This window comes from Mytilus edulis, chromosome 1, assembly GCF_963676685.1.
Source record: "Mytilus edulis chromosome 1, xbMytEdul2.2, whole genome shotgun sequence".
NCBI lineage: Eukaryota > Metazoa > Mollusca > Bivalvia > Mytilida > Mytilidae > Mytilus > Mytilus edulis.
Genome location: NC_092344.1, coordinates 118,134,301 through 118,151,872, shown reverse-complemented (window position 1 = coordinate 118,151,872; position 17,572 = coordinate 118,134,301). Strand labels below are relative to the sequence as shown.

At 32.5% G+C, this 17,572-nt stretch overlaps 2 protein-coding genes across 6 annotated transcripts in view; one reads left to right on the top strand and one right to left on the bottom strand.

Moving 5' to 3' along the window:
• The window catches only part of LOC139502669 (3',5'-cyclic-AMP phosphodiesterase 4B-like), a 255,985-nt gene that overhangs the window by 178,408 nt on the left and 60,005 nt on the right, over nt 1-17,572 (bottom strand). The gene's annotated exons all lie outside the window — the stretch shown is intronic.
• Nucleotides 830-3,340, top strand: LOC139502618 (piggyBac transposable element-derived protein 4-like). The gene has a single exon (XM_071292153.1). The coding sequence runs from the start codon at nt 1,115-1,117 to the stop codon at nt 2,864-2,866; it is 1,752 nt and encodes a 583-aa protein (XP_071148254.1). The 5' UTR covers nt 830-1,114; the 3' UTR covers nt 2,867-3,340.

Sequence of the window (17,572 nt, the reverse complement as noted above, 5' to 3'; positions counted from 1 at the left end):
TTAAATCATAACAGACAGAGAGAGAAAAAAAATTGACGATTATATGTTTATATTTGCGTAAAAAATGAGACAATTGTCCACAGAGGACTAAGTTTATGATATATACATGCATTGGTAAAAGAATTGGATAAACATTTTTTTTCACCACTCACTCGTTTCATATGACTTAAATTAAACCCTTTCGTACCGAAATTATCCTTTTGGCACCCTGGAGCGCGAGCCGAAATTATCCTTTTGGCACCACGGAGCTGAGGGCGAAATTATCCTTAAGGATACCTAAAATTCTATTTTTAGAACGACAACTTCCAAGGTAAAAATATCAATTTCTAACCATAGGTTTCGGCTCATGGTGTAAGTTAAGTTAAAATAATATGATACAATTTGATTTTTACAATGGTTGAAAGGATATATTGTTTTTCGAATGCAAAAACTGAAAATAAAACCTGAAAAAATATCGAGTCCATTTGCAAAATGGCGAAACGAAAAACTCCTCGTTGAATCGTTTTTTCATCAAAATATTGTAAGTATTCAAAGCAACAACGAATGAAATTAAATTTTTCATATAAAAATACAAATTTCAGGTTATTTTTGTCTTAACTAAGGATCGTAGTTTTGTTAAAAACATGCTTTAAATGTCGAGCAGGTGCTTGTACGGTAGTAAAATTTGTCTCTGTGACATTACATTTTCAAACAAAATAAGGCTGGTTAAAAATAGTTCTCGACGGTCATTTCATATATCAACGAATTGGTAAAAATCTCGAGAATTTTTGCATTATAATTTAATTCTTATTTACTTTTTTTGTGTGCTAAAAATACAAAAATTCTAACGACCTTAAATTGAACGCACGGAAATAGACATCGTTATGGAAAATATGTCAACAAACATGGCGGAAAAATATTACACAATTTATGCACTCCGGTAAAAAGTTTGTTTTCGCTTATAATTCTTTTAGTTAGACGTAAAAATAAAATTATAAACTTAGTTAGACATGTAACCTGACACTGTAGAAGTGTTTTCTGCTATTTTAATCTGTTAATTTAAGTAAAAGAAGTGATTAAAGGTAAGTCTCGTTTCACCGTTGGGTCACTTGTTCAGTCAAAAAAGGTTACAAAAATGTCGTCTGATGAATCTGACGAATTTGAAGGCTTTTCTCAAGGTGAAATAGATGAAGCTGAAGCTAGATATCAACATCAGTTACTTCAGCAGGGTTTAGGTGATGACACAGACAGTGATGGCTTCATAGAATCAGATGATTCAGACATTGAGATCAATGATGATATCCCTGGGCCTGCTGGTGATGCTGGTAATGTTTTGCAGAATGGTTGGCATGAACAATTTATATATCATGAACGAGGAATGCCTCACCTGTTCACACCCTCTGGAATCTCAGGGCCAACTAGGATCATGCCACAAGACCAGGATCCTACAGATTTCCTTAAGCTTTTCCTAACCGACATGCTCATTGAAAATCTGATAAATGAAGCTGACCGCTATGCCCTTAAACAGAAAGAGCAACACCCAAATCAGAATAAAATGGCCTGGGTAAAACCTACAGTTCCTGAGATGAATGCTTTCCTTGGTCTCTGTTTCCAAATGGGTGTTGATAGGAAACCATCTACTAAAATGTACTGGTCGACTGATCATTTTTTACATACACCTGTATTTCCTAACACCATGAGTCGTGACAGATTCACACAAATAATGAGATACCTCCACTTTTCAAACTCAGAGTTAGAACCATTACCAGGTGCTGAAAATTACGACCCCTTGTTTAAGGTCAAACCATTAGTAAATCACTTTAATGCCTGCTTCAACCAGGAGTATAACCCCAAAAGAAATGTGACTGTAGACGAGTGTATGATCCCGTTTAAAGGTCGAGTTCAGTTTCGACAATACATGCCAGCAAAGCCACATAAATGGGGAGTGAAGGTGTGGATGCTAGCTGAGTCGCAAAGTAGCTACATCAAGTTCATAGACATATATCCAGGGAGACGTGCAACTCCTCAATTACACCTCGCCAGTAATGTTGTCAAAAGGTGCCTACAGGGAGCACAGCTAGAGGGTAAAGGGTATCATGTATATACTGATAATTTTTTTTCAAGCCCAGAGCTTTTTGAAGATTTATTTCAAAATTATGGTACAGCAGCATGTGGAACGGTCCGAATAAACCGTAGGGGACTACCTGTTGATATAATTTGTAAACGCCCAGAAGGCATAAATCAACGTGGGGATATGAAATTCCGCCAAAAAGGATGTCTGGTAGCTTCAGCATGGAAAGATAAAAAAGTTGTAAATGTCTTGTCAACTATTCATGACAACAGTGCATCTGAAGTGCAGAGGCTTGTAAATACAGAAGGCACTTTCTCTAGGCAAAACTTTGTTTGTCCAAAAATGGTTTCAGATTATACAAGTAATATGGGAGGTGTCGACCGTGCCGACCAATATATCCAGTATTACTGTTACAATCATAAAACTATCAAATGGAGTAAGAGGGTTTTCTTTGTACTTCTAGAAATGGCAAAGTTTAATGCCTTTAAACTTTTTATCATGAGCCATAATCATCCATCTTCAATGACATTCCTTGACTTCACCTTAGATATTGCAAAAGGATTAGTCGCCGGCTATTCATCTGACGTCCGTAGGGGTAGACCATCACAAGTCCCACTTGAAAACAGGCTTGTTCAAAGACATATGCCAACTAGGTTTGACAAAAAGTCAAAATGCCATCTGTGTTATATGAGAACAAAAAATGGAATTCAGGAGACAGTTAGACAAACAAAATTTGGCTGTAATGATTGTAGAAAACACCTGTGCCTGCCTGAATGCTTCACCAAATTTCACACTGTTAGAAATTGTTACAACTGACCAAGGAAGTGGATAGAACTGTTTTGTTAATTTTGTTATTTTTAAACTGTTTGGACATCTGTTAAAGTTTTAATTGTTGACTTGTTGTTTAAAAAAAAACTGAACGTTTAACACATATAAACAATCCTTATTTCTGATATCAATTCATGCAGGCAGGCCAGTGTGGACATTCAAGCTAGAGGATTTATTTAAATTTTGTAAGTTTACATGTATATATATGTTACATTTTAAACATATATTTGTTAAAAATTATATGAACTGGCAAAATAGTTATAGTGCAAAAAAAAATAAAGACAGAAGTATGAACAGGAAAAAGATAATATATATGATTTTTTAAAAGATGCCAAAATTTTAAAAACTATAAGATAAACATTTCAACATTAAACTATTTATCATGGACTATTATGAATTTTATTCAGTCTTTTAATACATACACATATACACACAGAAAAAAAGATACAGATAAAAAAAACAATACATATTCATCAAGTTAAAAAAAAAATATAGATCTGTCTCATACAGTACATACAAAATGTATTTGAATTATTTATTTAAATAGTTTGTGTAAATTTAATTAATTTGCTGAACCAAATGGGGATGAGAATAATAATATAATGCAATATTTTATTATTTGTCTTGATAAAATATTTTTGTTTTAGTTATGCTTGCAATTTTGCACGGATTTTGTTAGTTTTCAAATCCAAAGTCTTGCCTATAAGTAGGATTAATGTTCCTGGATTTGTTGGAGTTGTCTCTCTTTATTAACCATGTAAACAATATGGCGGTCGCAATTTTTCTCGTAAACAACAGACACTTCTTAAAGCATTTTTTGGCTGGAATACATCGATTGGAATACATTTACGGATAAGGAACTTAAGTAATACGACTGAAATCACGTTGCATGACATTTGTTGGAAGTAAAATTGCTTCAAACGTAATTAAAGCGCATTTAATCAGTACCGAAATGGAAAAAAATCCGTACGCAAATTTTCAACAGGAAAGAAGAATAATTTGGCTTCAAATCGCAATCAATCAACAAAATGACATTAACCCCCCTTGAAGAACAAACTTTTCTTTCCCCACGTGTCTTATGAATGATCAATTTACTGTCGTTTGCTCGAATTCGACGATTTCCGCAGTCACGTTTTTTTCGATACCACCTTGCAAAATAAAACCCGGTCGGGGAATCAGCTCGAGGAATTAAACCTCGGCCACAAAATCCCGCGAAAAAAATTAATTCAGGAGCGAAAGTGTTAACAGTAACTTCTAAAAATAGATTTACAGCCAACACATCTCAAGCCTTTAACATAATTTTCAAGCAGTGTATAAAAACAGATTTTACACTAAACATTGGGTTCTAAAAATAAAATTTCAAAAAGAGATACCCTGCTCCAACCAAAAGCAACAGCAGACTATGGTTTGGTAAGGGAAACTCCAAAAATAATTCATCTAAATAACAAAATAGGAGGTGCACCATGCACACTATGGCATTACATAATTTAGATTCGGGAAAGTTTCACTTAAGTCTAATAAGAGGTTTAATAGGAGTCACAGTCAAAAAACAGATACCAGGAACTATGACAAAGTTCATAAATTGTTCAGGGAAATTCAAAAAAGAATTTGGATATAAACAAATATAGAAAGTGTACAACAGCATAACTTCTGAGAAAGTTTTATTGAATTCTGATGAACATTTAGGAGGAGATATAGAAGTGAATACACTGTTTATTGACAAGAGTCAAATGACACCTGTCATAAGTTGATGGGCAACACCACTTAGATGTTTGACAAAGTGTTGTAATGTTTCGAAAAATCCTGCACAACTACTTTAATATAAGGAAAACTGGTATGACTTGGATATAAAAACTTCTATCATAATGACATTCTAAAAGCAGTTAGTTCTTAACATTGTTTTGTTGGCCAACTGTGACATCAAAATATAATGTCAATAAAAGCGAAATATCCTAAAAATACTTAATAATGACAGACATTGAGAATTAATGGCAAACATCTATAAAATTACATCAATAACCTCATATCATCAAGTCAACTTTTAGATTTAATTTCTCGCCACTAAAAAGGAACATCAATAGCTACACATCAAAAATACAGAAAACTAATGATCTATTTCTATAATCAAGCATTGACCAATTGTCAACAATCTGTTTTTAGCGTGATAATATTTTCTAGGGCTGACATTTTCTGACATAAAACAACCATTAATAACCATAGAATTTCTATCTGTGAAGTTCTGCGATTACTTTAGGTTTATCTTTCTGCTACAAAGAGGCTATATATTTAGCATTAGGATAAACATTAGCTGATCCCCAACTTTATTGACAGAATATATGTCTTTAGTTTTCACTATTTGCTTCAATTTCCATATTATATTACCCTAATGAATATAATACAGATTGAATGTAAGGTATATGGCAGACAGATATTATCAGGATATCTCTGAAGTACTATAGCTTAATACATCAGTAAACTTAAGTCTACTTTCCAATACGACTCACTTTATCTCCTTTTTATGGAAGAATTGCCTGATCTATGATACTTACTTTAAATCCATTAGTATTTGATTTAATGATTAACTTTACCCTGTAATGCACTATGCATATTTTTTATTTAAGTCCTAAAGAGACTGGATGAAGCTTACAAGGTAAAAACTGCCCCTCCAAATAACAGTTACCTTAAATATTGTTGGTAGCATATTATGTGTGAGACATTTCCAAGGTTAAATATAGGTGGTAGTATATCATGTGTGAGACATTTCCAAGGTTAAATATAGGTGGTAGCATATCATGTGTAAGACATTTCCAAGGTTAAATATAGGTGGTAGCATATCATGTGTAAGACATTTCCAAGGTTAAATATAGGTGGTAGTATATCATGTGTGAGACATTTCCAAGGTTAAATATAGGTGGTAGCATATCATGTGTGAGACATTTCCAAGGTTAAATATAGGTGGTAGCATATCATGTGTAAGACATTTCCAAGGTTAAATATAGGTGGTAGCATACATGTGTGAGACATTTCCCAGGTTAAATATAGGTGGTAGCATATCATGTGTGAGACATTTCCAAGGTTAAATATAGGTGGTAGCATATCATGTGTGAGACATTTCACAGATTAAATATAGGTGGTAGCATACTTTTCACAGGTTAACTAAGCATACTGAGGGTATTTGAAATACAATATTATATACTACCAAATATGAGATGAGTTGACACTAAAATGGGACAAACATTTGATTATCAGTCAGGTCTGGTGAGTTTTCTTTTCAAAATTGGGATCAAAGAGTTGTTGCTGATATTATTGGGTCTATTGTGTGTAGAAACCAATTGAATATAACCATGTAGCTGAAGCAGTTATGTCTTTTGCTTCTATTTTTATACCTTTTTATGTCACTTTTTTCTCTATTACTGATTGCCGATGTAGTTGAGATTTTCAATTACATAAATAATTGGATTACAAGTCTAACCCATAGCTTGAAGAATCAAGTGTTTTAACTGTTGATATTTTGAAGCAATGTTTAAGTGTATTGATCAGACTGTTCAAAGGTCCCAAGTCAATATGTAACTTCTTATGATATGATTAAAGAAGAGTTATTTTATTCACAAAAGTAGCCCCCAAGAGGGTTAATAACACAAAATCAACATGATTATATACTAAATATTTAATCAATTGATTAAGGCAGTACAGGAAAAGTGAGGCAAACTGATATTATATATATAAGATAACCTGTGTTGTGGGAGAAGTGAGGCAAACTGATATTATATATATAAGATAACCTGTTTTGTGGGAGAAGTGAGGCAAACTGATATTATATATATATAAGATAACCTGTGTTGTGGGAGAAGTGAGACAAACTGATATTATATATATAAGATAACCTGTTTTGTGGGAGAAGTGAGACAAACTGATATTATATATATAAGATAACCTGTGTTGTGGGAGAAGATATTATATATATAAGATAACCTGTGTTGTGGGAGAAGATATTATATATATAAGATAACCTGTGTTGTGGGAGAAGATATTATATATATAAGATAACCTGTGGGAGAAGAGGAAACAAATGGGTAATGTAGAGAATGCATGAATAGGACAAAGTCCATGTCATGTCAAAGTAACCCCCCCCAAAAAAAGTATTTGGACAAATAATTAAATTAGATGTATAACTACTTCATGTAAGTAGGATTCAGTGAAACTTTCCTCAATTTTGTCAACTGGTTTCATGAGCATTAGTGGATAAGACTGAAAACTCTAATAAGCCTGGTTTACTCACCTAGTTGTAAGTGCATCTTCAACAATAGACACTCTCTAACATTGTAGTCTATGATATATTCATGGCTAAAAACTTTATTTTGTTGATCTTGTATAGCTGATCATTTAAGGGCAGTAACTCCTTTAATAAGAATTATAAGGGCAATAATTCCTTTCAAAAGAATTATGAGGACAATAACTCCTTTAAAAAGAATTATAAGGGCAATAACTCCTTTAAAAAGAATAATAAGGGCAATAGCTCCTTTAACAGGTAGGTAGATCAAAACAATTTGAACAGTTTTGCTGTTGTCAGATGTTCTGTGTTTACAATGATATTCAAGATGATAGCCAAAACTTGCATTTTACCTCCTATGTTATTTTTTTCTAGCCATGTTGGTTGGTATGCCAGATCTTTGGACACAGTTATAGGAACATATGGACAACCTCCCCCCCCCCCCTCCTTAATTACTATATAGGGATGCTTAAAAACGGGCTGGTATAACAAGAGTACACACACTAAAACTTCTAGCCTGCTTTACTGCTTATGTTTAAATCTTTTGTTGAGACCAATGTCATTACAAAAACTTTTAACATAATGGATGACCAATGAAAGTGATGTCAAGGTCAGGTGGACATTGGCTTTTGTCATTTACTCCAATCTCCTTCAGCAATCTTTCTATACATCAAATGATGTTGATCTATAACTTATAGTAATATATAATCTGATGTAATCACAAATCTTAATGTTGATCAATGAACAATGAAATGAGGTCAAGGTCAAAATAAAACATATATCAATACACAAGTAAAATGAATCTCAGCAGATGTCAAACTTGATTTAGTGGTGCGAATTAAAAGAACATTTTTTAGAACTCTTTTTTTTTTTTTATGTTTTTATCATACTCAAGCACTTGAATTGAATAATCATTAATCCATTTGAAAAAAAGTCAAATATTGTCAGTTTCCTTGGGAAAGTATTATTTTTTAAGAAAATTTCTTTACAGACAAAAACATGAGCAAAAACTCTACTCGAACAAAAGTAAAAGTATTTCATATCAATAGCATATAAGTGTCTGTAATTATCTTCAATAGTAATTTTTCCTTCTCAATCTGTAGATGTTGTCGTTTTGATGGGAAAAGATTATGGAATAATCAATGGCATCTATTCAAAAATCCCCTGAACAAGCAATTACTTTAAGTAGTTGTATAATAATTGTTTGCCTTTCACCTAAATCATTTCATGAAGTTTAGGTTGGTATATTATAAGAGTGTTTGCAAATCATTAATAAAAAAATAAAAATACAGCATTCAAATGTACCCTGGGATGCACATATTTTATCTGCCCAAGGGCAATAACTCCAAACTTCATTAATGTAAGCATGATAGTGCTTACAGTTCCAATTTCAATATAATATACATTTCAAGGAACTTGTAATCAAAGTTTATAAGCGCAGATTTTGGAACTCTTCCAACTTGGTCAAACATACATTTGATATAATCTTTTATTGAATTTGATAAAAAAAAAGAAACAAGAATGTGTCCAAAGTACACGGTTGCCCCACTCGCACTATTTTTATACATGTTCAATGGACCGTGAAATTGGGTAAAAAATCTAATTTGGCATTAAATTAGAAAGATCACACCATAGGGAACATGTGTACTAAGTTTCAAGTTGATTGGACTTCAACTTCATCAAAAACTACCTTGACCAAAAACTTTAACCTGAAACTCACACTTTCATTTTCTATGTTCAGTGGACTGTGAAATTGGGGTCAACAATTTAACTTGACTGTAAAATTAGAAAGATCATATCATAAGGAACATGTGTACTAAGTTTCAAGTTGATTGGACTTCAGCTTCATCAGAAACTACCTTGACCAAAAAGGTTAACCTGAAACTCACACTTTCATTTTCTATGTTCAGTGGACCATGAAATTGGGGTCAAAAGTTTAATTTGGCTGTAAAATTAGAAAGATCATATCATAAGGAACATGTATACTAAGTTTGAAGTTGATTGGACTTCAGCTTCATCAAAAACTACCTTGACCAAAAACTTTAACCTGAAGCGGGACAGACGGACGGACGAACGAACGGACAGACGAACGGACGGACGAACGGACGGACGAACGGACGCACAGACCAGAAAACATAATGCCCCTCTACTATCGTAGGTGGGGCATAAAAAAAAAGAAGATATTGTCGGAATGAGAGCATACACATGGAATTTTCCATTTTTACATTTCCAAGAGACTTAAGGTGGTACCTAACACTACAGGGAGATAACTCTGTAAAATCAGCTAAACGTTTTAATTACGTTGTGTTGATTAAAAATGATCAAAATAAGTCTTTGTCAAACTGCTATATAACCAGTGTAATTTTTCTGATAAAACAGTTGGTTCGAATGTTTTGAAACTTTTATATTTTTTTCAAAGGGTCAAAGTAAATACTTTGTCAAAATTTTATGAAAATTAAACAAGCCAAATTAATTTAAGTGAAGGTGTTGGGAACCCCCTTAATTCCAGTAAAATTATTGATAAGAATGATTATCAAAATTCATTTAAAGACAATACTGATATAAATCTTTGATATAAGTTTTAGAAAAATCCTTAACAATATGAAGGTTTGAGAGAACAAGCAATTCAAATTCCCTAATAATTCCCTATCCAAGGGCTTAAGGAGCATAATGTCTTTTAAAATAGTTGATCAGCGCTAAGTTTTTTTAAACTTTTCTGAGACATTGCTGATGAAATCATTTTAGACACATGGATGAATGCCAGATAATTTTATGTCCCTTACACCATGCTGAGGTGATGGTACAAGACCAGAAGTATTTAGAAAACTTAATTATAACAAAGTCAATTATAGTTTCTCTATTCAACTCATTAATTACAGATATATTCAGAGAATTTCAAAGCAAAACATAGTTGAATCATAAAGTTTTGATTATATATTTCCCATTATAATGCCTATTGCATCACATTTTAAAATGGCACATGCTTAAAATGCATGGAATATTTCCCACTGGACTTAAAGCAAACAACAATCATCTAACCTACATTTTTTATATAAGTCGAATCAAATCAAGTACATCACGATTCACAAATGCTATAACATGGCTCATCATTTTTTTCAGATTTTTCTGTGTATTTTTGCATCTTGTAATAGTTTCAACCATGTAAATAGTAAAGCAGAAAAAGCTGAAAAATAAGGTTAAATTAAGAATCAGTTGGATATTTTATGACAATCAGATCATATGTTCCATATCTATACAGTATTAACCTTTACCCATTATTATACCCTTGGGTAATATTCTGCCTGATATAAGAGATTTAGATGATAATATTGTGACAGATAAGGAAATAATATGCAGTCTTCTCTTGCAATTGTACAATAAAATTCATAGATAATCTCCCTTGGATCATGGCCTCTTTAAATAGTAAATTGAATTTTGGCAATGTAGCAAGTAAAACCAAGTTGTAAATGTTTTTGTGGTGTTAATTTGTAAAATAGACAGGGTGAAATCATCAATAAATTGTTGGCATTTCTTGTAGACTTAATTCAATGCAGTGGACTGATTCAATTTACTTGATCAATAACATTTGAGAAATGTTCTACTACAGTTGGGAGACAAGTATCTGTCATGTTGATTTGATTCAATAACATTATACCTAAACTAATCATGTGTTTTAAACTGTTCCTTTCAAATGACATCCAAGACCAGGACACTAGAGAGATATCAGACTTGCTGTTATTTAGATATATGCAAATGAGGAAGGATAGTTAAAACGACCTCGGTACAAAACCTTAAAATGGCTCCACATAAAATTTCTACATTGATTTTTGGTCAAAATTTTATTCGCTTTAATTTGTATCTGTAGGAAACTGGCAGGCATTTAAATCCTGATCCCTATCTAAACGTCAGTCACTGTAATGACAACACTATAACATAGAATGACAGAATAATAGATAATCAAAGACATAAACTATCCCCATCAAATTACTCAACCAAACATATTACATTGGATAAATACATGTCTCATTTTTTGAAAATGAGTTTCTTCATCTTATTAATAAAAAGTGACTTAATTAAGAAGCTGACAGAATCATTACTCTAAAATCTAAATTTAGTTTGAAATGTTTATTTTGGACATCTTCTACTTTTATTACAATTTCATTGACAGATCTGAAAATCATTCAATTATCATATCAAAAAACTAATTATTAATCAAACATATAAATAACACAGAAGATATCAAGCTTTTTATGTAAAATATTTGGAAATTGTTTTTAAATCCCCAATTTCAAAATATAATAGACCGAGATCAGATCAAATTATAAAGTATTTCAAGTCTCAATATGACATAAGAAAGATAACTCTAGCATATTTTTTTGTAAATAGCTTGCACATTTATCTTTCAAAAGTGAATAACTAGTGACTTAAAAATAAATTTGCGATGATGACTAGTACAGGTCAACATGCAACTTTAATTTAATATTTTAACTACACTTGAATATATACGGTAAGCAAATAACATTCAATCCTTCCTACACCTGACTTCATCTAGAACGCCTGATATGTCAAAATAAAGATCAATAACGAAACTATCAACAACTGTCACACATGTGGGAGGTTTAACTAGCTATGAAACCAGGTTTAACCTTGTCAGGAATTTGACAGTTGTTTTTTCACTCATTCTGTTGGTTGATAACATTTTGATTGTATTATTTTGTATAGACTTCCCCTTGTTTTAATTTATCAGGAGTTGTTTTGTTATTCTTTATCTTCTTGTAACAATCTTTTGAATTAAGATAATTGCAATTGATTTCTACAGTTAGATCTTATGTTGTGCTTGTACATCACTGTCCCAAGTTAGGGGGAAGGTTGAGCGCTCACAATCATGTTTCACTAAGTTCCAGCCTGTAGTTCAGTGGTTGTTGTTGGTTTCAAGTCTGTTATTTGTGGTTTTTTCGTGGAAAAAAATTGGTTATAAATAAGGCCATTAGTTTTCTTGTTTGAACTGTTGCTCATATTTTCATGTCAGGCCCTTTAATAGCCGACTATACAATATTGGTTTTTTACATTGTTGCTGGCCATATGGTTGCCTATATTTGCTTACATTTACTTTATTTGAAATGTGGTGTATCTTTGGTAATAATACCTTGCCTACTTATTCTTATATGAAATATTTTGCCTCAGGACACTCAAACAACAATCTACCAATTGAACATATATCCTTGCTATGAATATGCCTTATATACTTGCTACTGGCCAGATATCAAACCACTTTCATTTTATCCTAAACCTTTACCCTCATATGAACATGTATGAAATATTTGCTACTGGACAGCTATTAAACCACTTTCATTCTATCCTACAGCTAACCATTTGATTATGACCTTTAATCAAACAACTTTCATTCATTCCTACACCTAACCTTGACTGAAATATGACTGAAATATTTGCCTACAACAAATAATCAATTCTACACCTAGTCCTGATAGAAATATATCTGAAATATTTGCTGCTGGACCATTATCAAACCACTTTCAATCTATCCCACACACTAACGTTGACATGAATATGTATGAAATATTTGCTACTTGACAGCTTTCAAACCCCTTTCAAATACTGAAGGGTAGCCTACCTCTCCAGTAAAATGATTATAATTTGATTTCAATTGATGAAGTTTGTATTAGGGCTCACACTTAAACATGTGAAACATGACAATAAATAGAATTAGACTGACATGCATCATGAAATACTTATCATACAGTTGACCTCAAAAAGTATAAAGAGAGCCAGCTATTTGAGCCAAATACTGCATTTTGGGTAGCGGGCCTTAACATTATGGCCCCTGCACTGTAAGGATTAAAACTACTGTGGAAATCAAAAATATCAATGCTTTATATTACATAACTTCTGATGCTAAGATTATTTACATACTAAGTTCACTGATCAGTAACTGGACAGGAGAAAGACAGCATATTCAAAGAGAGGTAACTCCAATCAATCTGTATCTGTATCTGTATCTGTATGTATACGTTGAAGATACCAATTCTGGCTTTTACTCAACGGGAGAGAGAGACACCTATTGGCGGTGTTGGAGAGCAGCCTTGAAGCTCTCAACTGTATCTGTGCATACAATACGATCCTCTAGTTGGTTCCAATGTAGTACACTCTTGACGAAGAAAGAGTTCTTATATGGATCGGTGTTGCTTGGAATAGTATCTAGTGCCTTAGAATTGTTCTTCACTGAATTTGTCACTATATTGGCACATACAAAATTGTCAAATGTTTTGGGTTTGATTTTCCTCTTAGGTTTACTTTTAACAAGAAAATCGTCGGGATTAATAGCTGGGACCAACCCCTCAACCACTTTGTACAGAAATACTAGCCCTTGACTTGTTCTTCTTGTTTGTAGGTTGTCTAGTTCTAACTCGGCTAGCATTTTGGTGACCGACCCCTCTTCTCTAGACCTATAGTCGCCTGTGATGAATCTAGCTGCTCTGCGTTGTATTCTTTCCAATTGATTTATATCATGTTGTGTATATGGGTCCCATATTATGGCACCATATTCCATAGTTGATCATACTAATGATATATATGCGGTCTTTTTGCAATCTTTTGGGCAGAAGCGTAGATTTCTTCTTAGAAAGCCGAGTGTCGAATTGGCTTTCTTGGCAACATTTGAGATGTGCGTGGTCCATTTTAGGTCTTCTGATATTTGTTAGCCTAGATATGGGTTGTGTTGGACTTGTTGTAGTACATGTCCGTCTAGGCTGTACATCTTCTGGCTTTTATTCTTAATGCTAAGTATATAGCACTTCTTTGCATTGAAGTGCATGCCCCAGTTAGTGGCCCATACTTCTAGGTTTTGGAGGTCTCGTAGTAGGAGTGTGTGGTCATGTTGACTATTTATGTTCCTGTACAGGAGGCAGTCATCTGCGAAAAGTCTGACAGATGATTGTACTGAATCTGGAAGGTCGTTTAGAAGAGGAAGAGAAGGGGTCCTAGTACTGTACCTTGTGGTACACCGGAGTCAACTGAAGCTTCTTCTGATTCCTCCCCATCTACGACAGCTTTCATTTTCCTTTGGGTTAGGAACATCTCCAACCATTTGTTAAGTGGTCCTCTTATACCGTATTCGTTCATTTTGTGCAGTAGTTTGTTGTGTGGCACAGTGTCAAACGCTTTGGAGAAGTCCAATATAGCTACATCAATTTGTTTTCCTGCGTCGAAGGCTTTCATGAAGTCGTGTAGTGTGACTAGCAGTTGGGTTTCACAGGAATAGCCTGACCTGAAGCCATGGTTTAGTGATGTAAGTACTCTGTGCTTCTCTAGATGTTTAAGTATATGTCTACAGATTATATGTTCCAGTAGCTTGCATGGTACAGATGTTAAGGATACTGGTCTGTAGTTTTCTGGTGCATGTTTGTCTCCCTTTTTGAAGACACTTGATATGTTTGCATTTAGCCAGTCTCTTGGTAATGTACCAGTGTTGATGGATTTTGGGAATATCATTGTAAGTCCAGGTGCTAGTTGTTTTGAGCATTCTTTCAATATACGGTTTGGTAAGCCGTCTGGTCCTGATGCCTTGGATGCATTCAGTTTTTTCAGCAGCTTTCGACTCCATCTGTATTTATGTATAAAGGAGGTATTGTCCTTTTTATGCGCTTTGATGTTGTTGGCAGAGTTTTGTCTTTATTTCTTGTAAATACTGAGCTGAATTGATTGATCAGTAATTCTGCTTTCCCTTTGCTGTCATTGATTAGGTGGCCGTTGCTTTTAAGGGGTGCTATTCCTATGTTGTCCTGTTTTCTTGATTTTACATATTTCCAAAATGGTTTTGAGTTGTTGTTTTCTAGCCCTTCTAGGATTGTGGTATTAATGTAGTTATACTCAGCTTTTCTGATTTGCCGCTTACATTCTTTTTGGAAGTGCCTGTAGTTGGTCCAATCAATTTAAGAAACATGTATGTGAATATCATTCAATTGTTCTTTAAAGGTCGATTTTTTGTTCAATAAAGCAAGGAAATTCCAATAACACAATAACCTGGTATAACAAATGGCAGTTTTTTATTTAATTTATTATCCCTTCCCCCCAAAAAAACAATAAATAAACAAAATAACAAACAAAAAGCAAGTGTAAAACCTACTGTAGTCATTTAATATTAACCAATGATAGTGTAAAACCTACTGTAGTCATTTAATATTAAAACCTACTGTAGTCATTTAATATTAACCAATGATAGTGTAAAACCTACTGTAGTCATTTAATATTAACCAATGATAGTGTAAAACCTACTGTAGTCATTTAATATTAACCAATGATAGTGTAAAACCTGTAGTCATTTAATATTAACCAATGATAGTGTAAAACCTACTGTAGTCATTTAATATTAACCAATGATAGTGTAAAACCTACTGTAGTCATATAATATTAACCAATGATAGTGTAAAACCTACTGTAGTCATTTAATATTAACCAATGATAGTGTAAAACCTACTGTAGTCATTTAATATTAACCAATGATAGTGTAAAACCTGTAGTCATTTAATATTAACCAATGATAGTGTAAAACCTACTGTAGTCATTTAATATTAACCAATGATAGTGTAAAACCTACTGTAGTCATTTAATATTAACCAATGATAGTGTAAAACCTACTGTAGTCATTTAATATTAACCAATGATAGTGTAAAACCTGTAGTCATTTAATATTAACCAATGATAGTGTAAAACCTACTGTAGTCATTTAATATTAACCAATGATAGTGTAAAACCTACTGTAGTCATATAATATTAACCAATGATAGTGTAAAACCTACTGTAGTCATTTAATATTAACCAATGATAGTGTTAAACCTACTGTAGTCATTTAATATTAACCAATGATAGTGTAAAACCTACTGTAGTCATTTAATATTAACCAATGATAGTGTAAAACCTACTGTGGTCATTTAATATTAACCAATGATAGTGTAAAACCTACTGTAGTCATTTAATATTAACCAATGATAGTGTAAAATCTACTGTAGTCATTTAATATTAACCAATGATAGTGTAAAACCTACTGTAGTCATTTAATATTAACCAATGATAGTGTAAAACCTACTGTAGTCATTTAATATTAACCAATGATAGTGTAAAACCTGTAGTCATTTAATATTAACCAATGATAGTGTAAAACCTACTGTAGTCATTTAATATTAACCAATGATAGTGTAAAACCTACTGTAGTCATTTAATATTAACCAATGATAGTGTAAAACCTACTGTAGTCATTTAATATTAACCAATGATAGTGTAAAACCTACTGTAGTCATTTAATATTAACCAATGATAGTGTAAAACCTACTGTAGTCATTTAATATTAACCAATGATAGTGTAAAACCTACTGTAGTTATTTAATATTAACCAATGATAGTGTAAAACCTACTGTAGTCATTTAATATTAACCAATGATAGTGTAAAACCTACTGTAGTCATTTAATATTAACCAATGATAGTGTAAAACCTACTGTAGTCATTTAATATTAACCAATGATAGTGTAAAACCTACTGTAGTCATTTAATATTAAAACCTACTGTAGTCATTTAATATTAACCAATGATAGTGTAAAACCTACTGTAGTCATTTAATATTAACCAATGATACGTCTTCTGATTAAAATCATCAGTAAACCACAAATTGAATTGCAATGGAAAAGAAAATTCTTTGCACAATAAAACATACCCACATAAATGTTGATACCAAATTACAGGGTGCTCTAGATTTTTAAATTCTGAGAAAGATGTAATGAAATTGTCAACATGATCGTTATGTGTAAGAATGTTGTTTAGAGATGTATGTTAAAATGCATCAAAGGGTATGTACAATTGTGGCCTAATATCAAGTTTCTGGAAGCTCTTAATTATATATCCTTAGAAAACTGGCCATTGTGTTATATAAGTATTCAGTAAACTGGTTTAGCAATCTCTGTAATTGACAAAGCCTATATGAATTTGTAATTCGTTTAACATTTGATTTTGTGGTTTACCTGTATCCACGAAACCCACGAAAATTGGTATCCAACAAATAATAAAGAATCCACAGTAAAATAAATTACAGCAATGGTAATGCATTACTAAAAGGAGTTCCTTCTCATCTAAAAAGAGAAAAAAATACTTTCTATCTTAGAAAAAAATCATCTTAAATAGTAGAGAACTTTTGTATTGAATAAATTTGACCGCTCTTACATACATTTCTCTTTTCACAAAATATATTATAACAAAAAAAAATATCACAAATTATACTGAACTGTTCATGACAAGTTGTTTTTGTGAAAAGAATCTGAGATGTATATATATGTTATTGTTCCTTTTGATTACACATTAGAAATAGAAACAGACTTTTCTAGTCTCACTTCCTTTCTTATAACCACTTACTTTAGCC

Excerpts from the sequence above, each read along its gene's own strand:
- LOC139502618 (XM_071292153.1), top strand. The coding sequence starts at position 1,115 with ATGTCGTCTGATGAATCTGACGAATTTGAAGGCTTTTCTCAAGGTGAA.